The sequence below is a fragment of the Chiloscyllium plagiosum genome, unplaced genomic scaffold, assembly GCF_037043375.1.
Source record: "Chiloscyllium plagiosum isolate Xiang-an unplaced genomic scaffold, Cpla_swu_hap1 HiC_scaffold_53Y, whole genome shotgun sequence".
Classification (NCBI taxonomy): Eukaryota; Metazoa; Chordata; class Chondrichthyes; order Orectolobiformes; family Hemiscylliidae; genus Chiloscyllium; species Chiloscyllium plagiosum.
This window is the reverse complement of record NW_028270192.1, coordinates 10,742,261-10,764,566: the sequence shown is the minus strand read 5'-3', so window position 1 is coordinate 10,764,566 and position 22,306 is coordinate 10,742,261. Positions and strand designations below refer to the sequence as shown.

General features: G+C 43.5%; 1 protein-coding gene across 2 annotated transcripts in view; it reads right to left on the bottom strand.

The window, feature by feature from the left end:
* LOC148134606 (SOSS complex subunit B2-like) overlaps positions 1 to 18,552 on the bottom strand; it is a 44,163-nt gene extending 25,611 nt beyond the window's left edge. For both annotated transcript variants that reach the window (XM_087985662.1, XM_087985661.1), the window contains exons 1-2: positions 18,516 to 18,552; positions 10,703 to 10,768 (exon numbers count right to left, since the gene is read on the bottom strand). Coding sequence is in view for 1 of the 2 variants with exons in the window: in XM_087985661.1 (XP_087841787.1) it covers positions 10,703 to 10,711 (9 nt within the window). In the remaining variant the exon portion in view is untranslated. The remainder of the gene's footprint in view (positions 1 to 10,702; positions 10,769 to 18,515) is intronic.
* Between the last annotated feature and the right edge of the window lie 3,754 nt (positions 18,553 to 22,306).

The following is a 22,306-nucleotide window of genomic DNA, read 5'->3' as shown; positions in this document are numbered from 1 at the left end:
AGGTTAGGGTGGGATTGGCCGTGCTAAATTATCCCGTAGTGCCCAGGGATGTACAGGTTAGGGTGGATTGGCCGTGCTAAATTGTCCCCGTAGTGCCCAGGGATGTGCAGGTTAGGGTGGGATTGGCCGTGCTAAATTGTCCTGTAGTGCCCAGGGATGTGCAGGTTAGGGTGGGATTGGCCGTGCTAAATTGTCCTGTAGTGCCCAGGGATGTGCAGGTTAGGGTGGATTGGCCGTGCTAAATTGTCCCCGTGGTGCCCAGGGATGTGCAGGTCAGGGTGGGATTGGCCGTGCTAAATTGTCCCCGTAGTGCCCAGGGATGTGCAGGTTAGTGTGGATTGGCCGTGCTAAATTGTGATATAGTGTCCAAGATTTGCAGGTTAGGGTGAATTGGCCTTGGATTGGCCGTGTTAAATTGTCCCACAGTGTCCAGGGGAATGGAGGTTAGGGTAGGTTGTCTGTGATAAATTGTCCCTTATTGTCCAGAGATGTGCAGGTTAGGGTGGGATTGGCCGTGCTAAATTGTCCCGTAGTGCCAACGGATTTGCAGGTTGGAGTGAATTGCATCTAAATTGTTGCATAGTTTTCATGGATGTGTAAGTTAGGTGAACTGGCTGTGCATCCAGGGATGAGCCAGATAGCATGGTTGGGATGTATTTAACTGTCCCATAGTGTCCATGGATGGGCAGGTTAGGTTGGGTTGACTGTGGTAAATTGTCCCGTAGTGCCCAGGGATGTGCAGGTGAGAGTAGATTGGGCATGATAACGTGTCCTGTAGTGTTCAGGTGTTTGCAAGTTAAGGTAGATTGACCATGCTAAATTGACCTGTAATGTCCAGGGATGTGCAGGTTAGGGTAGATTGGCTATGTTATGTTGTCCTGTAGTGCTTAAATGTGTGTAGATTAGGCTGGATTGACCATGGCACATTACAATGTACTGTCCAGAGAAGTGCAAGTTAGGGTGGACTGGCCTTCCTAAAATGTCCTGTACTGCAGAAAGATGGGCAGTTTAGGATGGATTTGCCGTGCTAAACTGTCCTGCTGTGCACAGTTTTGCTAAATTGGCTGTGCCAAATTATCCGGTAGTGCCCAGGATTGTGCAGGTTAGAGTGGATTGGCCATGCCAAATTGTCCCGTAGTGCCCAGGGATGTGCAGGTTAGGGTGAATCGGCCATGCCAAATTGTCCCATAGTTCCCAGGGATGTACAAGTTAGGATGGATTGGACGTGCTACATTGTTCCAAAGTGCCACGGAGGTCCAGATAAGATTCCATTGGCCATGCTAAATAATCCTGTAGTGTCCAGGGATATGCAGGTTGGGGGCACTGGCAACTATAAATTGTTCCATAGTGCCCAAGTATGTGCAGTTTTGGCTGGATTGGCCATGTTATTTGTCCCATGGTGCCCAGGAATGTGCAGGTGAGGGTGGGATTGGCCGTACTAAATTGTCCCGTAGTGCCCTGGGATGTGCAGGTTAAGTGGCATTGGGCATGCTAAATTGTCCTGTAGTTCCCAATTACTACATGCAGATCCGGGTGGATTGATGCTAAATTGATCTGCAGTGCTCTGTGCTGTGCAGTTTAGGGTCAATTTCCCATGCTAAATTATCCCATAGGGACCAGGAATACTACATTGTGCTGTAGTATTCAGAGATGTGCAGGTTAAGGTGGATTGGACATGATAAATAGTCATACAGTGTAAGGGATGTGCAGTTTAAGGTGGATTGGCCGTGTTAAATTGTCCCGTAGTGCCCAGGGATGTGCAGTTTAAGGTGGATTGGCCGTGTTAAATTGTCCTGTAGTGCCCAGGGATGTGCAGGTTAGGGTGGATTGGCCGTGCTAAATTGTCCCATAGCGGACAGAGATGTGCAGGTTAGGGTGGATACCGAAACCCTGCTCATCATCATCATCCACATTTTTCTCCAGGACTGGTGAATTACACTTTTCTCCAAAACATGTTACCCACAGTCTGCTCCAGGACACATGACCGACACACTGCTCCTGGGATCCTGACCAATACTCTACTGTAGGAATCATGTCCCACACTCAGCTCCAGTATTCATGACACACAATTTGCTCTAGCACACGTGACCCACACAATTTAGCAGATGTGTGTTACGAGCCCTGGAGAAGAGGGTGCGTCACATATTCTGGAGCAGAGTGTAGTTCACAAGCCCTGGAACAGAATGGCTCATTTGTCATTGGACACAGAGTGGATCACAATTCCTGGTATCCAGATAAGTGGAACAGAGTGTTGGTCATGTGTCCTGGAGCAGAGTATATGTCTTTAACTCTGAGCAGCGTGTTGGTGACAAGTCCTGGAGCAAAGTGTGGGTCACAAATCATGGACCAGAGTGTGTCACCAGTCCTGGAGAAGATTGTAGGTCATGTGTGCTTGAGCAGAGTGTGTGTCATGATCCTTAGAGCAGAGTATTGATCAGGATACATGGAGAGAGTGTGGGCTACTATCCTTGGAAAAGTGTGTGGGTCATTATCCCTGGAGCAGAGTGTGGTTCACTATCCCTGGAGAAGTGTGTGGATCATGAGTCCTGGAGCAGACTGTGAATCACATGTTCTGGAGCAAAATGGTTCATGTGTCCTGGAGAACAGCAAAAAAAATTGTAACTTTTTAAATAGTTGAATTTAGGTAGTTCTCTGTTACTCATACTTAAACAGATTATATGGTGAGGTTAGCTTTTCTGGGTGTTTGATTTAATTATCAGAAGGGTTTACTGCCATATTGTAACAATTTGGGGGATCAGATCCATGAGTTGGGCAGATATAGACAGATCGAGTCTGAGATTTGGATAGATTTGAGGTATGAAAGATCCCAGCAGATTTAAATACTCGCCGATTAGTGTCCTAGATCTTTAAATAAAACAGAGAAATTGTTTAATTTCAGTTACATGTGGTTGGTTAAATTATAAGTGAAAGAAATGGCTCTTAAGATTGCTAAAGAGGTTCTGATATTTGAAATGATTCCCAAATTTTCCAAGAAAGTATGGAAGGACAGAAAACAATCATACTTTTAGAATTAACAAAACAGTTAGATTTGGGTTTAACCAAGGACAAAAGTAAAGCTGAAATTATAAGGAAGTTACTCAAATACTTAAGTCTGTTGGAGAAACAGAAAAGTGCTCTAGAGTTAGAAAAACTTAAATTACAATTGAGAAAAATGGAGTTAGAAGGGAAAGAAAGAGAGAGAGGAAAAAGGGAGAGGAAAAAGAGAGAGAAGGTTCTTAGCTGAGCAAAGAGAGAGAGGTGAGAGACAAAGAGAAAGAGAAGAAAAAAGAGAGAGAATAAGAGATGAGAAAAGGAGAAAAATAGAGTAAAGAAGGAGAAAATGAGAAAGTATTTGAACTTAAGTTGCGAATTAGTCAGGAAAGTGGTTAACAGGATGGAGATTAAACGAGAAGGTAGTGATGTATACAAATATGTCAAAGCCCTGCCACATTTTGATGAGAAAGATGTCGAAGCCTTTTTTCATTTGAAAAATTGGATAGGCAGATGAAATGGTGCAAGGATTTATGGGTAATGCTAATTGAGACTAAACTGGTATTACAGCTAGTGAGGCATTTGCCGTGCTGTCAGATGAGGGGGTCAAGAGATTATGAAGATGTCAAACAGGCTATTTTGAGTGCTTATGAATTGGTACTACAAGCATATAGACAGTGGTTCAGAAATACTTGAAGGAATCAGGTCAGAGTTATGTTAAGTTTACATGAATTAAACATAGTTATTTTGGTAGAGGGTTGTGTGCCTTAAAAATGGATAATGACCTATGAAACTCTGAGACATTTCTCTGCTGGAGGATTCAAAAACTCACTTTCATTCATATGGATGAGCAGAAAGTTCCAGAAATGAGGAGAAGCAGAGTGAATACACGTTGGTACATATGACAAACTTCTAGCAAGAATTTCATCTTGTGAGGGATAGAAGTTGGGAAAAGGGGATATCCTACACTATAAAACAAAGAGTGGAGAACACTGATAAGTGCTTACCATAGGTTAAAGAAGCCCAAGAGGGTGTGTAGGAGGTGAAAGGCCTCAGGTGTTTTCACAGCAGTGGAGTATGCCACAGAAAATTACAGTGCTCTTGGTCTAAGCAGGGGACAGGGAAAATGCGTTTTCACTACCATAAAGTGGGACAAGTAAAGTCACAAGGCTAGTCATTTAAGAAAGGCATTGTGGGAAAAGATGTGAGAAAAGAAGCTAAGCCGGTAGCATTAGTGAAATAGTAAAGAACACCCCAAGAAAAGTTGAAGAGCTGCAGAACAGTGCACAGTCTAAGCAGAGGCTGGGTATGGAGTTAGAGCTTGATCTCTATAAATAATTCTGATTTGGAGATGCCGGTGTTTTGGACGGGGTGTATAAAGTTAAAAATCACACAACAGCAAGTTATAGTCCAACAGGTTTAATTGGAAACACTAGCTTTCGGAGCCGCGCTCCTTCATCAGATGATTGTGGAGGACTTGATCGTAACACAGAATTTACAGCAAAAATTTACAGTTTGATGTAACTGAAATTATATATTGAAAATGCCTTTCATCTGTTAGAATACAGTGATAGTTTCACTTCTTCCATGTGTAAATCACAAAACCTTTTTTTTAAAGTTGCATTCTTGTGTTAGCTGTTAACAATGGTGATAGCTAGACAATATGTTGAAGGTGTTGGCCCCCTGTGTTCTCTGTCTATGCCATGATATTTAGATTGATTCTAATCTAAAAAGTGAGATAATGGAGTTTTACATAAATTCATGCAGTTTTGAGCTCAGAGTTCTACATGAATGTATGCAGTTTTTGAGCAAAGTACCAAGGTAACTCTGCAAGTACAAATTCACCCCACAAAATGTATGTGTCCATGTGGGTCTTTGTCTGTCTGTGTGTGTGTGTGTGTCTGTCTGGGGTGGGGGTTGTGAGTGTGAGAAAGTGTGTACTTGCAGAGTTACATTGTACTTACTTATCTCACTTTTTAGATTAGAATCAATCTAAACATCATGGCATAGACAGAGAACACAGGGGGCCAACACCTTCAACATATTGTCTAGCTATCGCCATTGTTAACAGCTAACACGAGAACGCAACTTTAAAAAAAAGGTTTTGTGATTTACACATGGAAGAAGTGAAACTATCACTGTATTCTAACAGTTGAAAGGCTTTTTCAATGTAAAATTTCAGTTACATCACACTGTAAATTTTTGCTATAAGTTCTGTGTTACGATCGAGCTCTCCACTATCACCTGATGAAGGAGCGTCGCTCCGAAAGCTAGTGTGCTTCCAACTAAACCTGTTGGACTATAACCTGGTGTTGTGTGATTTTTAACTTTATAAATAATTTACCTCTATGGGTAAAGTTTACTCAGAAAGAACTGGGGAGAGGGAAACAAATTATACTTTTGAGAGATAAAGGATCTAACCAGACTCTAACGGTAAGAGATGATCATATTTGCAGTTTTTCTGACGTGTTATAAGACAGTGGTAATTTGTGGTTTGGATGAACAGAAATTTAGTGTTCCCTTGGTCAGGATGGAGTGCCAACTAAAGGCTGGGAAAGTAACAGAGGTAGTGATTGACAAGTATCAGTTCCAGGAATCCAGTTTGGTCTTCTGAATGATTTAGCAGGATCCAAGGTAGGAGTGACACCCCTTGCTGTGGAGAAGCCAAAGGAAGACCAAGAAACTGGGGAGTAAAAAGAAAAATACTCTGAAATTTTCCCATACTGTGTAGAAACAAGATCCAACTATCTTAAGTCATAATACAAAGCAAAAACTAAGGAGAAAGATACCCTGTTTGATGTAACGGTGTAGGAAAAATCTAAACAGGCAGATAGTCAGGCAGGAAAATGACAGAATGACAAGATAATGGAAGATATATATTTGATGCATTCTCAGAAAAGGAGTCGGAGAATATTCCACTGAGGTTACTATCTTAAATATAGAATTCTAAGGTGAAAATTAACACCATGGCAGGTTAGTGCAGAAGAGAATTGAGCAGAAGTGGACCAGATTGTATTGCTGGTAGCATACAGACAGGATGTGTTACATGTAGGAGGTTATGGGTAGCACATGAACTACATGTAGGAGTCTGGAAGACTTAGGGTAAGGTACAAAAGCATTTCTATTGTCCTGAAATGTACAAGAATGTGGTTTACTTTTGCCTTAATTACCATTCATGCCAATGGTAGATAAGATGTAGGCAGTAATAAAACCAGCACCTTTGTTGCTAAATCCCACATTCAAAGAACCTTATATGTGGATTTATTCTGTAGGTCTCCTACTTAACATTAAAAATAGGAACCAGTACTTGCTAACCATAATGGATATGTCTACCAGATTTTGGGAGACAATTCCACCATGGAGTATTAAGGGTGGTAGAGAAGTTAGTAGCTTTCTTCACAGGGTATGTGCTACCCAGAGAGATTCAGTGAGACCAAAGGTCCAATTTTACATATGGATGTCATGTATAGAGTAGGCATACAGCACTTTAAAACAAATGCATATCATTTTGAATCCCAGGGAGCTTTGGAAAGGTGAAATCAAACTTGAAGACCAAGTTAAGAGCATACTGTCAGAATTATCCAGATGATTGGGATAAAGATATCCCATTCGTATTCTTTGCCAGTAGAGATGCCTCTTGTGAATCTACTCAGTTTACTCTCTTTGAGTAATATTTGGACATGCAGTGAAACAACCTTTGAAATGAATTAAAGAGAAATTGACAGGACTGAAGTCAACAATCTCACAATTGAATTATATGCTGCAGGTGAAGAAGAGAGTAAATAAGGTAGATGAGTTAGCAAAACAGTACCTGAAGAGGATGGCAGGTAAAAACTTCTAAATTTGGATGTTATCCCTTGGGGATAATGTATTAGTATTTTTCACAGTAGTAGGAGGTCTATTCAAAGACAGATTTAGTGGTCTCTATCAAATTGTGAAAAAGTTGAGTCAGGTAAACAATCTGGTAAAGATGCCAGATAGAAAAAACTATTGGGTATATCATGTGAACATGTTGAAACCTTATTATAATAGAGAGAAGGAACTGAAGAAAAGATGTTAGTTACGCACATAGCATTGTTTCCAATTCTTTCTGCATCTGTGTAGCTTTGAAAGGAGTAAGCCATGTTTTATCAGAACAACATTCCCTACATCTACTTCATGCACAATAGCATTAGTCCTTCCCATCTTATTCCTACCTATGTCCTCATACTGTGTTCTTTGCTCCTGAGACAGATAGTTTACTAATCTAACCCACTCTGAAAATGTGTTGCTGGAAAAGCGCAGCAGGTCAGGCAGCATCCAAGGACAGGAGAATCGACGTTTCGGGCATAAGCCCTTCTTCAGGAATTGGAAGAGAGCTTCTTCAAGGAAGGCATCCTTGTAAGAGGATTCGCAGCAGGTTAAAATCTTCGAGGAGAAAGTGAGGACTGCAGATGCTGGAGATCAGAGCTGAAAATGTGTTGCTGGAAATGTGCAGCAGGTCAGGCAGCATCCAAGGAACAGGAGAATCAACGTTTCGGGCATAAGCCCTTCTTCAGGAATCTAACCCACTCCTCAAGGACTTCCTCATTGTTTTACATATTTTGAGGCACATCAAAATTAACAACATATGGATTTGATTCTTCACTTTGGTGGGCAGTGACTAACACCTGTTTTCCAGTTCTTTCGGATTATAACCCTCAGGAATATCCCTGCCTTCTTTTCAGAGTACGTAAAAACATATTTGAAGGGAAGTCCACATTTGAGATTTGGGAGGCTTTCAAAGATAGGTTAAAGGTAGTGCAGGATAGGCAAGTCTTGTTGAAGGCAAAGGATAGAGAGGACCAAGATTTGCGAACCGTGGATGACAGGAGAAATTGTACAACTAGCCAAGAGGAAATGGGAAGCATACATAAGGTCTAGGCAGCTAAGAACAGAATGGGCCCTGGAAGAATATCGGAAGAGTAAGACAAGTCTTAAATGAGAAATCAAGCGGGCTAAAAGGGGTCATGAAATAGCTTTAGTGAGCAGAATTAAGGAGAATTACAAACATTTTATTCTTATATAAGAAGGACTCTATGACTCAATAAGTAGGCAACTAGAGAAAGGATTGGTCCACTAAAGGATAATGAAGGAAGGCTGTGTGCAGAACCTGAGAGAATGGGTGAGATTCTGAATGATTACTTTGCATCAGTGTTCACAGAGGAGAGGAACATGATGAATGTTGAGATTAGAGATAGAAGTTTGATTAGTCTGGAACATGTTAGCATAAGTAGGGAAGATGTGTTAGGTAGGCTAGATCCCCAGGACTGGATGGGATCTATCCCAGGTTGCTGAGGGAGGCGAGAGAGGAAATAGCTGGGCCCTGACAGATATCTTTGTGGCATCCTTAAAGATAGGTGAGGTGCCGGAGGACTGGAAGGTTGCTCATGTTGTCCACCTGTAGAAGAAGGGTTGTAGGGATATTCCGGGTAACTACAGACCAGTGAGCTTGACATTGGTGGTGGAGAAGTTGCTGGAGAAGGTACTGAGGGATAGGATCTATTTATATTTAAAAATGTATGGGGTTATCAGTGAGAGCTGAAAAATGTGCTGCTGGAAAAGTGCAGCAGGTCAGGCAGCATCCAAGGAGCAGGAGAGTCGACGTTTCGGGCATAAGCTTGACCTGCTGCGCTTTTCCAGCAACATATTTTTAAGCTCTGATCTCCAGCATCTGCAGTCCTCACTTTCTCCTAGGTTATCAGTGAGAGACAACATGTTTTTGTGCAGGGGAGCTTGTGCCTTACCAACTTAATATATTGAGTTCTTCGAGGAAGTGACGAAGTTGATAGATGAAGGAAGGGCTTTTGATGTCATATACGTGGACTTTAGTAAGGCGACTGATAAAGTTCCCCATGGTAGACTAATGGAGAAAGTGAAGTCACATGGTGTGGAGGATGTTCTAGCTAGGTGGATAAAGAACTGGTTGAGCAACAGGAGACCAGAGAATAGTAGCTGAAGGGAGTTTCTCAAAATGGAGAAAGGTGACCAGTGGTGTTCCACAGGGGTCAGTATTAGGGCCACAGTTGTTTGTAATATACAGAAATGATCTAGAAGAGGGCACTGTTGATATGATCAGCAAGTTTGCAGATGACACCAAGATTGGTGAAGTAGCAGAAAGCACAGGGGACTGTCAGAGAATACAGGAGGATATAGATAGATTGGAGAGTTGAGTGGAAAAGTGGTAGATGGTTTTAATCCAGAAAAATGCGAGGTGATGCATTTAAGCAAGACTAATTCTTGAGCGAATTATGCAATGAACGGAAGAGCCTTGGGAAAAATCGATGGCAGAGAGATCTGGGAGTGCAGGTCCATTGTACCCTGAAGGTTGCTGCACAGGTGGATAGAGTGATCAAGAAGGCATATAGTATGCTTGCCTTCATCGGACGGGGTATTGAGTATAAGAGCTGGTAGATCATGTTAACATTGTACAAGACATTAGTTCGGTTGCATTTAGGATACTGTGTACAGTTCTGGTCGCCACATTACCAAAAAGGTGTGGATGATTTGGAGAGGGTGCAGAAAAGATTTACGAGGATGTTGCCTGGTATGGAAGGTGCTAGCTATGAAGAAAGATTGAGAAGGTTAGGTTTATTGTCTTATAAAAAAGGATATTGAAGGGGGACCTGATTGAGGTTTATAAAATCATGAAGGGTATAGACAGGGTGAATAGAGACAAGCATTTTCCTAGGGTGAAGGATTCAATTGCGAGAGGTTACGCTTTCAAGGTGAGAGGTGGAAAGTTTAAGGGGGATACATGTGGTAAGTATTTCACACAGAGGGTGGTGGGTGTCTGGAATGTGTTGCCAGCAGAGGTGGTAGAGACAGGCCCAGTAAATTCTTTTAAGATGCATCTGGACAGATGCATGAGTAGGTGGGGAGCTGAGGTATACAGATACTTGGGAATTGACCGACAGGTTTAGACAGTGAATTTGAATTGGTTCAGGTTTGGAGGGCTGAAGAGCGTGTTCCTGGGCTGTAAATTTTCTTTGTTCTTTGCTCTACACATCTTTTCTTGAATTGTCCTTCTGTTACAAGCCCATTAGCTTTTCAGGACTAAACATTTGTCTGACTTTCTGCAAGTTCAGGCTTCTCCTGCACCAATACAACATCGTGGGCTGAAGGGCCTGTTCTGTGCTGTACTGTTCTATGTTCTATTATGTCAAATAGGGGGTCCACTAACTGAATCTCAACACCTTCACTTGGAGGTCGCCATTGATGATGTTATCTAGCCAGGTAATGAATTGTCTGGATATCAAACCTACAGTTCAGCGAGCAAACCTACACCCTAAACCTCAATCTGAGCTACAAACCTTCACAAACCTTGCAAAAACCTTCATCATTGTCTTTAGTTTTTGCTTTATGTTGTGACTTATGATGGTGGGATCTTGTTAGTACACAGTCTTGGAAAATACCAAGATTTTTAAAATTTAATTCTTAAGTTTCATGGTCTTCCTTGGATTTCTCCACAAGGGGTATCACTTCCACCTTAGACCCTGCTAAATCATTCCCAAGAACAAACCGGATTTCTAGAATGGCCACACTGCCAATCACTCCCATTGTTACTTCTGCAGTCTTGAGTTGGCACTTCAACCTCATAGATTCCGGTTGCCAGCAGCATGAAGAGCAGGAGCTTGGACCAGGGGTCTGTTTGGCAAAGGTAAGTCACTGATTTAAAACTTTAAGAACTTACCTTGAGCATTGGAACTCTCCATTTCTGTTGCCAGCAGCGGGATGAGCAGAAGCTTAGATTGGAGGCCTGTTGGGAAAGACGAATCAGTGATTTAAAACTTTAAGCAGCAGCACCTTAGACAGCAGGGATTTTTGGGAAAGGAGGGACTTTTCATCTCCTGAGCAATATAAGTGAAGTTTTTCTAAACCCGAGACCCTCTCCTAACCTTAAACATCAGAGGCATATCAGGTAAGCTTCTCTTTTTTTTGACTTTCTGAAAAGGGGACTAGCAGGGATTGCAGTGAGGGAGAGGAATGTTCCTCTTGCTTGGTGTTAGAGGTGAGGGACTCTGCAGGAAATGCATCCAACTCTTGCTCCTCCAAGACTGTGTTAGGGAACTGGACCAGGAGCTGGATGAACTTCGATCACTTGGGAGGCAGAGGCTGTAATAGATAAGAGTTTCAGTGAAGTAGTTACTCATAGGCAAGAAGAAAGCTGGGTAACTGATCGAAGGGGGACAAAACAGCCAGTGCAGGGATTCTCTGTGGTTTTTCCTCTGAAAAACAAGTATACGATTGGGGGGAGGACTTACCAGGGGCATGCATAGGGTGCAGGTCTCTGGCACAAAGTCTGTCACAGAAGGGAAGTGGGGAAAGGAGAAGACTGTTAGTCACTGGGGACTCAACAGTTAGAGGGTCAGATAGAATGTTTGTTGGAAATGAAAGAGACCCAAGGTTGGTGTGTTGCCACCCAGGTGCCAGGGTCAGTGATTCTCGGATCATGTCTTTGGGATCCTGAAGGGAGACCAGCTCCAAGTTGTGGTCCACAAAGGTACCAACGCCATAGGTAGAAAAAGGGATAGGAATATAAGGCAAAATTTCAGGGAGCTAGGGTGGAAGCTGACAACTTATTGAAACAGAGTTGTTAGCTCTGGTTTGTTACCCATGGTGCGTGATTGCGAGGTGAAGAACAGGGAGAGGTAGCAGCTGAACACGTGACTGCAGGGATGGTGCAGGAGGGAAGCTTTCAGGGTTTTGGATACTTGGGGCTCATTCTGGGGAAAGTCGGACCTCTACAAACCAAAAGTCTTCACTTAAACCAAAGGGATACTAATATCCAAGCTGGGAAATTTGCTAGTGTTATTTCGACGGGTTTAAACTAACTCAGCAGGGGGATGGGAACCTGAGGTGTAGCTCCAGTGCATAGGAGGATGACATGTACAGGATTTCGCCATCACAGGAACGTGCTGGCAGACAACAAGCTGGCGTGAAGTGTGATTATTTCAATGCCAGGAGTATCCGGAATAAAGTACATGAGCTTGCAGCATGGATAGGTACCTGGGGCTTTGATGTTGTGGCCATTTCTGACACATGGATAGAGCAAAGTCAGGAATGGATGTTGCAGGTTCCAGGTTTAGATCTTTCATTAAGATCAAGGAAGGTGGTAAAAGAGGGGATGGTGTGGCTATTTTAGTCAAGGACAATATAAACGTGGCTGAAAGAACTTTTGACGAGGATTTGTTTACTGAGGTGGTATGGGCTGAGGTTAGAAATAGGAGAGATCACACTGCTGGAAGTTTTTTAATAGGCCCCTGCAAAATTCCAGGAATGTGGAGGATAGGGTTGGCAAATCAATTCTGGGCAGGAGTGAAAGCAACAAGGTGGTCATTGTGGGAGACTTTAACGTCTCCAACATTGACCAGAAATGCTACTCTAGTATGTCAGATGGATCAGTTTTTGTCCAATGTGTGCAGGAGGGTTTCCTGACACAGTGTGCCTAAGGGTTGACAAGCGGGGACGCTGCACTGGACCTGGTACTTGGTATTAACAAGGCCAGGTGTTTGACTTAGTGATAGGTGAGTACTTTGGAGAGAGTTATCATAGTTCGGCTATGTTTAGTTTAGCGATGGAAAGGGATAGGTTCATGCCACAGGGCAAAAGATAGGATTTATAATCATCTAGCAAACAACAATTTGATTGGAAATAGTCAACATGGGTTCATTAAGGGTAGGTCGTGTCTCACACCTTGAGGTGACCAAGTATGTGGATGAAGATAGGGCAGTTTCACATTGTGTACATGGACTTTAGGAAAGTCTTTGATAAGGTTCCACATGGTAGGGTATTGAAGGAAATGTGGTGGCATGAGATTGAAGGTGATTTAGCAGTTTGGATTAGAAACTGGCTTCCTGTAAGAAGTCAACAACTGCTGGTTGATGGAAAATATTCAGCCTGGAGTGATGTACCACAGAAAACTGTTTTGGGACCAGTGCTGTTTATCATTTTTATAATAACTTGGACACAGGCATAGGTGGATGGGTTAGTAAGTTTGCAGATTATACTAAAGTCGGTGGAGTGATGGAAGAATGTTGCACGTTGCAGGGAATAACTGCAGAATTGGACTGAAAGGTGGCAAATGCAGATAAATGGGAAGTGATTCACTTTGGGAAGAATAACAGGAAGGCAGAACACTGGGTCAATGGAAAGATTCTTGGCAGTGTGGATGTGCAGAGGGATCTTGGTATATAGATCCCTGAGAGTTGCCATCCAGGTTGATAGTGCTGTTAAGTCATACGGTGTATTATGTTTTATTGGGAGAAGGATTGAATTCTGGAGCCATGATGTCATGCTGCAACTATACAGCCTCACTGTGTGTAGTTCTGGTTGCCCCATTACAGGAAGGACGCGGAAGCATTTGAAAGGGGAGGAGATTGACCAGGATGTTGCCTGGTCTGGAGTGAAGGTCTTATGAGGAAAAGCTGAGGGACTTGGGTTTGTTCTGATTGGAGCGAAGAAGACTAAGAGGGGATTTAATAAAGACATACAAGATGATCAGAGGATTAGAAAGGATGTACAGTGAGAATCATTTTCCTAGGATGATGAAATTTGCTTTTACGAGAGGCATAGCTACAAATTGAGGGGTGACAGGTTTAAGACTGATGTCAGAGGCAGGTTTAGATTAGATTAGATTACAGTGTGGAAACAGGCCCTTCGGCCCAACAAGTCCACACCGACCCGCCGAAGCGAAACCCACCCATACCCCTACATTTACCCCTTACCTGACACTACGGGCAATTTAACACGGCCAATTCACCTGACCTGCACATCTTTGTGACTGTGGGAGGAAACCGGAGCACCCGGAGGAAACCCACGCAGACACGGGGAGAACGTGCAAACTCCACACAGTCAGTCGCCTGAGTCGGGAATTGAACCCGGGTCTCAGGCGCTGTGAGGCAGCAGTGCTAACCACTGTGCCACCGTGCCGCCCACAAATTCTTTACTCAGAGAGTGGTAAGAGCGTGGAAGCCCGGCCTGCCAATGTAGTTAAATCAGCCAGATTATGGGCATTTAATAGTCCCTGGATATGCATATGGATGTTAATGGGATAGTGTAGGTTGATAGGCTTAGATTAGTTCACAGGTCAGTACAACATCAAGGTCTGAAGAGCCTGTCTGCACTGTATTGTTCTATGTTCTAACATGACCTTAAATTTCTGTCCATCTGTCCCACAAATTATCATTCTCTCAGGTAACAAGTCAGAAAGAGTGCAAATTTGTCTATCTCTTACTATTAGAGACTGGTTAGATCCTGTATCTCTCAAAACTATAATTTCTTGCCCTTTTCCCCCTTTCTGAGTAAACTTTACCCGCAGAGGCTGTGCACTCTCTTGCAGCTTCTCAACTTTCTTCACTTTTCTTTTACTACTTTCAATAATGCCACTGGCTTAGCTTCTTTTACCACATGTTTTCCCACAGTAAAGAGCAACATCTGTGACATCTTTAAAGATTTTACATGTCCCACCCTCTGGCAATGAAAACACCTTTTCCCAGGGATCTCCTTGAACCAACAACACTCTAATTTATCAGTACAGTGAAAACACCTGAAGCCTTTCACCTCCTTTCATAGAACATAGAACATAGAACAATACAGCGCAGTACAGGCCCTTCGGCCCTCGATGTTGCGCCGATCCAAGCCCACCTAACCTACACTAGCCCACTATCCTCCATATGCCTATCCAATGCCCGCTTAAATGCCCATAATGAGGGAGAGTCCACCACTGCTACTGGCAGGGCATTCCATGAACTCACGACTCGCTGAGAAAAGAATCTACCCCTAACATCTGTCCTATACCTACCCCCCCCCTTAATTTAAAGCTATGCCCCCTTGTAATAGCTGACTCCATACGTGGAAAAAGATTCTCACTGTCGACCCTATCTAAACCCCTAATCATCTTGTACACCTCTATCAAGTCACCCCTAAACCTTCTTTTCTCCAATGAAAACAACCCCAAGTGCCTCAGCCTTTCCTCATACGACCTTTCTACCATACCAGGCAACATCCTGGTAAACCTCCTCTGCACCCGTTCCAGTGCCTCCACATCCTTCCTATAGAATGGCGACCAAAACTGCACACAATACTCCAGATGTGGCCGCACCAGAGTCTTATACAACTGCAACATGACCTCAGTACTCCGGAACTCAATTCCTCTACCAATAAAAGCCAGTACGCCAAATGCCTTCTTCACCGCACTATTTACCTGGGTGGCAACTTTCAGAGATCTGTGTACATGGACACCAAGATCCCTCTGCTCATCCACACTACCAAGTATCCGACCGTTAGCCCAGTACCCCATCTTTTTATTACACTTACCCAAAAAGAATCACCTCACACTTAACTACATTGAACTCCATTTGCCACCTTTCTGCCCAGTGCTGCAGCTTATCTATATCCCGCTGTAACCTGCCACATCCTTCCTCACTGTCTACAACTCCTCCGACTTTCGTATCATCCGCAAACTTACTCACCCAACCTTCTAACCCCTCCTCCAGGTCATTTATAAAAATGACAAACAGCAATGGTCCCAAAACAGATCCTTGCGGAACACCGCTAGTGACGGCACTCCAAGATGAACATTTGCCATCAACTACTACCCTCTGTCTTCTTCCAGCCAGACAACTCCTAATCCAAACCTCCAACTCACCCTCAATGCCATACCTTCGTATTTTTTGCAGTAGTCTACCATGGGGAACCTTATCAAACGCCTTACTTAAATCCATATACACCACATCTACTGCTTTCCCCTCGTCCACCTCCTTAGTCACCTTCTCAAAGAATTCAATAAGGTTTGTGAGGCACGACCTGCCCTTCACAAAACCATGCTGACTATCCTTGATCACATTATTCCTATCCAGATGTTCATAAATCCTATCCCTTACAATTCTCTCTAAGATTTTGCCCACAACAGAAGTGAGACTCACCGGCCTATAGTTACTAGGGTTATCCCTACTCCCCTTCTTGAACAAGAGAACCACATTTGCTAGCCTCCAATCTTCTGGCACTACTCCTGTAGACAACGAGGACTTAAAAATCAAGGCCAATGGCTCTGCAATCTCTTCCCTTGCTTCTCAGAGAATCCTAGGATAAATGCCATGAGGCCCAGGGGACGTATCTATTTTCACCCTTTCCAGAATTTCCAACACCTCTTCTCTACATACCTCAAAGCCATCCATTCTACTTAATTGTGACTCAGTACTCACATTGACAACAATGTCCTGTTCCTGATTGAATACTGAAGAAAAGTATTCATTCAGTGTCTCCCCAATCTCTTCAGCCTCCACACGCAACTTCCCACTACTATCCTTGACTGGACCTATTCCTACCCTAGTCATTCTTTATTCCTGACATACCTATAGAAAGCATTAGGGTTTTCCCTAATCCTACCAACTAAGGACCTTTCAGGTCCCCTCCTTGCTGCTCTTAGCTCTCTCTTCAGGTCCTTCCTGGCTACCTTATAACTCTCAATCGCCCCAATTGAACCTTCACGCCTCATCTTTACATAGGCCGCCCTCTTCCATTTAACAAAGGATTCCAATTCCTTATTAAACCAAGGCTCCCTCACACGACCCTTTCCTCCCTGCCTGACGGGCACATACTTATCAAGGACGCTCACTAGTTGCTCCTTGAACAAGCTCCACATATCAATTACACCCTTGCCTTGAAGCTTCCTCACAGCATCATAATTTCCCTGCCCCCATCTATAACTCTTGCCCTGTAGTGCACACTTATCCCTCTCCATCACTAGAGTAAAGGTCACCGAATTGTGGTCACTGTCCCCAAAGTGCTCACCTACCTCTAATTCTAACACCTGGCCTGGTTCATTACCCAGAACCAAATCCAGTATGGCCTCACCTCTTGTTGGCCTATCTACATATTGTGTCAGGAAACCCTCCTGCACACATTGGACAAACACTGACCCATCTAACGAACTTGAGCTATAGCTTTCCCAATTAATATCAGGAAAGTTAAAGTCCCCCATAACAACCACCCTATTACTTTCACTCTTCTCTTGAATCATCCTCGCAATCCTTTCTTCTACGTTTCTAGGACTATTAGGAGGCCTGTAAAAAACTCCTAACAGGGTGAGCTCACCTTTCCTATTCCTAACCTCAGCCCAAACTACCTCAGATGGCGAGTCTTCATCCATCGTCCTTTCCACAGCTGTAATATTATCTTTGACAAGCAATGCCACACCTCCCCCCCTTTTACCCCCACCTCTGACCCTACTAAAACATTTAAACCCTGGAACCTGCAACAGCCAATCCTGTCCCTGTTCTACCCATGTCTCCGTAATAGCCACAACATCGAAGTCCCAGGTACCAACCCACGCTGCAAGTTCACCTACCTTATTTCGTATACTTCTTGCATTGAAGTATACACACTTCAAACCACTTTCCTGTTTACAGGCACCCTCCTTTGAAATTGATGCCATGTTCCTAACCTCCCTACATTCCAGGTCCTGCACCCTAAAGCTACAGTCTGGGTTCCCATGCCCCTGCAGAGTTAGCTTAAACCCCCCCCCAAGAGCACTAGCAAACCTCCCACCAAGGATACTGGTGCCCCTCAGGTTCAGGTGTAGACCATCCTGTTTATAGAGGTCCCACCTTCCCCAGAAAGAACCCCAGTTATCCAAATACTGGAATCCCTCCCTCCTGCACCATCCCTGTAGCCACGCATTTAACTGTTCTCTCTCCCTATTCCTCGACTCTCTATCACGTGGCACGAGTAACAAACCAGAGACAACAACTCTGTTCGTTCTAACTCTGAGCTTCCAACCTAGCTCCCTGAAAGCCTGCCTAACATCCTCAGCGCTCCTCCTACCTATGTCATTGGTACCAATGTGGACCACGACTTCGGGCTGCTCCCCCTCCCCCTTAAGGACCCGGAAAACATGATCAGAGACATCACGTACCCTTGCACCTGGGAGGCAACATACCAAAAGTGAGTCTCTCTCGTTCCCACAAAACCTCCTATCTGTGCCCCGAACTATCGAGTCCCCAATTACTATTGCTCTGCTCTTCTCCACCCTTCCCTTCTGAGTAACGGGGACAGGCTCCATGCCAGAGGCCTGAGCCCCGTTACTTGCCCCTGGTAAGTCGTCCCCCCCACAAGTATCCAAAACGGTATACTTGTTCTTGAGGGGAACGGCCGCAGGGGTCCCTGCACTGGCTGCTTCCTCCCAGTCCCCCTCACTGTCACCCATCTATCTGCCATCTTTGGAGTTACTACTTCCTTAAAGCTCCGATCTATGACCCCCTCTGCCTCCCGAATGATCCTAAGTTCATCCAACTCCAGCTCCAGTTCCCTAACACGGTCTTGGAGGAGCTGGAGATGGGTGCACTTCCTGCAAGTGTAATCAGCAGGGACGTCCATGGCATCCCTCACCTCAAACATGTTGCAAGAGGAACATTGCACTGCCTTCACTGCCATCCCTCTGAAAGTAACCTTTTATAAAAAAAAACTGGGTCTAAAGAATACAACAAGCAAAATGCAGCACTTACCTACTTACCACAACGGGTCTTATTATTTAGGTTAGAGGAGGAGGGCGGGTGGGAGACACTACCTCTGTAGTGCCTCGGGTTCTTCTCCTGCGCGCTTTTAAAGGGAAAAAAAACCTACCCGGCTGCCCCTCCGGTCTTCGTCACTTCCCCCTGCTTGTGTTTCTCTAACCTGTGGTAAACAATTACCAGTGTAGGATCTTCCCATCTCCTAAGTTCTGTTCGTCACAGGATGAAATTCATGCACCAACATGCACCAACACTGCTAACTGTGCTGCCCTTCTCACTTCCTGAACATTCTGCTCATCCATGTGAATTCTTATATCTCTGGAAATGAGTTTTTGAATAATGTCTCTTAGCGCCTCACAGATCTTCGCTATTTTTAAGGCCTGCAACCATCTATCAAGATGACTACGTATAATTCTTTTAAATACAACAATCTGACCTTGTGCCTTCTTTGATTTTCTGATCCACTGTCTATACACTTTTGTTACCAATTCATAAGTACTTAGAGTCATAGTCATAGAGAAGTACAGATGGAAACAGATCCTTCGGTCCAATCTGTTCATGCCGACCGGATATCCCAACCCAATCTAGTCCCACCTGCCAGCACCCGGGCCATATCCCTCCAAACCCTTCCTATTCATATACCCATCCAAATGCCTCTTAAATATTTCAATTGTACCAGCCTCCACCACATCCTCTGGCAGTTCATTCCATATGCGTACCACCCTCTGCATGAAAAAGTTGCCCCTTAGATCTGTTTTATATCTTTCCCCTCTCACCCTAAACCTATGCCCTCTAGTTCTGGACTCCCCGATCCCAAGGAAAAGATTTTGTCTATTTATCCTAACCGTGCCGCTCATATTTTTGTAAACCTCTATAAGGTCACTCCTCAGCCTCTGACGCTCCAGGGAAAACAGCCCCAGCCTGTTCAGCCTCTCCCTGTAGCTCAAATCCTCCAATCCTGGCAAAATTTTTGTAAATATTTTCTGAACCCTTTCAAGTTTCACAACAACTTTCCGATAGGAAGGAGACCAGAATTGCACACAATATTCCAACAGTGGCCTAACCAATGTCCTGTACAGCCGCAACATGACCTCCCAACTCTTGTACTCAATACTCAATAAAGGAAAGCATACCAAATGCCTTCTTCGCTATCCTATCTACCATGACTCCACTTTCAAGGAGCTATGAAACTGCACTTCTAGGTCTCTTTGTTCAGCAACACTCCCTAGGATGTTATCATTAAGTGTATAAGTCATGCTAAGATTTGTTTTCCCAAAATGTAGCACCTCGCATTTATCTGAATTAAACTCCATCTGCCACTTCTCAGCCCATTGGCCCATCTGGTCCAGTTCCTGTTGTAATCTGAGGTAACCCTCTTCGCTGTCCACTACACCTCCAATTTTGGTGTCATCTGCAAACTTACTAACTGTACCTCTCATGCTCACATCCAAATCATTTATGTAAATAACAAAAAGTAGAGGGCCCAGCACCGGTCCTTGTGGCACTCCACTGGTCACAGGCCTCCAGTCTGAAAAACAACCCTCCACCACCACCCTCTGCCTTCTGCCTTTGAGCCAGTTCTGTATCCAAATGGCTAGTTCTCCCTGTATTCCATGAGATCTAACCTTGCTAATCAGTCTCCCATGGGGAACCCTGTCGAATTCATCCACTGCTCTGCCCTCATCAATCTTGTTACTTCTTCAAAAAACTCAATCAAAGTTTGTGAGACATGATTTCCCACGCACAAAGCAATGTTGACCATCCCCAATCAGTCCTTGCCTTTCCAAAGACATTTATATCCTGTCCCTCAGGATTCCCTCCAACAACTTGCCCACCACCGAGGTCAGGCTCACTGGTCTATAGTTCCCTGGCTTGTCTTTACCTCCCTTTTTAAACAGTGGCACCACGTTTGCCAATCTCCAGTCTTCCGGCACCTCACCTGTGACTATTGATGATACAAATATCTCAGCAAGAGGCCCAGCAATCACTTTTCTAGCTTCCCACAGAGTTCTCGGTAAAATAGCTTGTTTGACATCTTCATAATCTCTTGACTCCTCATCTGACAGCGCCGCAAATACCTCACTAGCTCTGCCTACCAATTTAGTCAAAACTAGCATTACCCATAAATCCTTGGACTACTCCATCTGCCTAGCCAATTCTTCAAATTATAAAAAGGGTTCAACATCTTTATCATCAAAATTTTCTCATCAGTTTTGACATATTTGAATGTGTTATCTTCTCTTTTAGATTAGATTAGATTACTTACAGTGTGGAAACAAGCCCTTCGGCCCAACAAGTCCACACTGACCTGCCGAAGTGCACCCACCTAGACCCATTCCTCTACATTTAGCCCTTCATCTAACATTACAGGCAATTTAGTATGGCCAATTCACCTAACCTGCACATCTTTGGACTGTGGGAGGAAACCGAAGCAACCGGAGGAAACGGGGAGAACGTGCAAACTCCACACAGTCAGTCGCCCGAGGCAGGAATTGAACCCGGATCTCTAGCGCTGAGGCAGCAGTGCTAACTACTGTGCCACCGTGCTGCCCATTAATCTCCATCCTGTTAAATTGACTTTGCTGACTAAGTTGCAACTTCTCAAGTTCAAATTCTTTTTCCCTCTCCCTTTCTTTTCTATGCTCAGCTAAGAATCTTCATTTTTTTTCCTCTCTCTCGGCTCAGCGAGGAACTTTCTCTTTCTTTCTTTATCCTCTCTCTTCTTGCTCTCTCCTTTTTCATTTCTAACTCCATTTTCCTTAATTGTAATTTAAGTTTTTTTCTAACTCTACTGCACTTGTCTGTTACTCCATTTATCTTTGGCTTTGGATAAACCCAAATCTAACCTATTTGTATATTATTAACAGTAAGGTCTTTTTCCTTCCTTCTAAAATTTCTTGGCAAATTTGGGAATCATCTTCAAACTTCAGAGCCTCTTTAGCAATTTTAAGAGCCATTTTTTTTCACTTTTAGTTTAACCAACCACAAGTAATTGAAATTAAACAAATTGTCTCACCTACATTTTATTTAAAGATCTAGGACAATCAGCAAGCGTTTAAATCTATCAGGCTTTCTTCGTACCCAAACTCTTTGACTGAATCCGTCTAAATCACGATACTAAGCCCCCCAAACTGTTATAAAACTGTGTACATCATTCTGCTAATTTAAACAGACACACAGAGAAGCTCAGCTCACCTTGTTAAAGTATGAGTTACAAAGAACTACCCAAATTCCACTATTTCAAGAAAAGAAACAATTTATTCTTTAACTCCAAGTAAAAAAAGAACAAACAACAACTGTCTGCAATGTGAGCCTCCTTTATCTGATCAATTTATCTACCTCCCACTCTACAGCAAATACTGATCTATTAAAACCCTCGATTAAGTTTTACAAAAATTCAAATTTCAAAACCAGTCAGCTGTGTTTATTTTCCTCTGTATTTTCCTTTGTAGATTTTCCTGCTTTCTTTTCTTTGATCTTCAGCATTACAGATTTTATATGAAAAGGTACCATTCAGAGAGCGATTCTGTTGGTGCTCTTTGCCACTCTGGTTAACTGTTCAAAATGCCCAATTGTATATACCCAAAAATATCAGAGCTCATTGGTTTGAGGCCATCCAATGACAGTAAAGCTTAAATTCAATTGGATTTTGGTAACTTGGGGCATGATTTAAACTGATTGGCCAAATACAAATCTGTTGTATAACACAGCATCGCAGCTTTAGCTATTTGTTTTACTACGGAATATTACATTTTTAAATATTCAGCACACTCTGTACCCTTCTA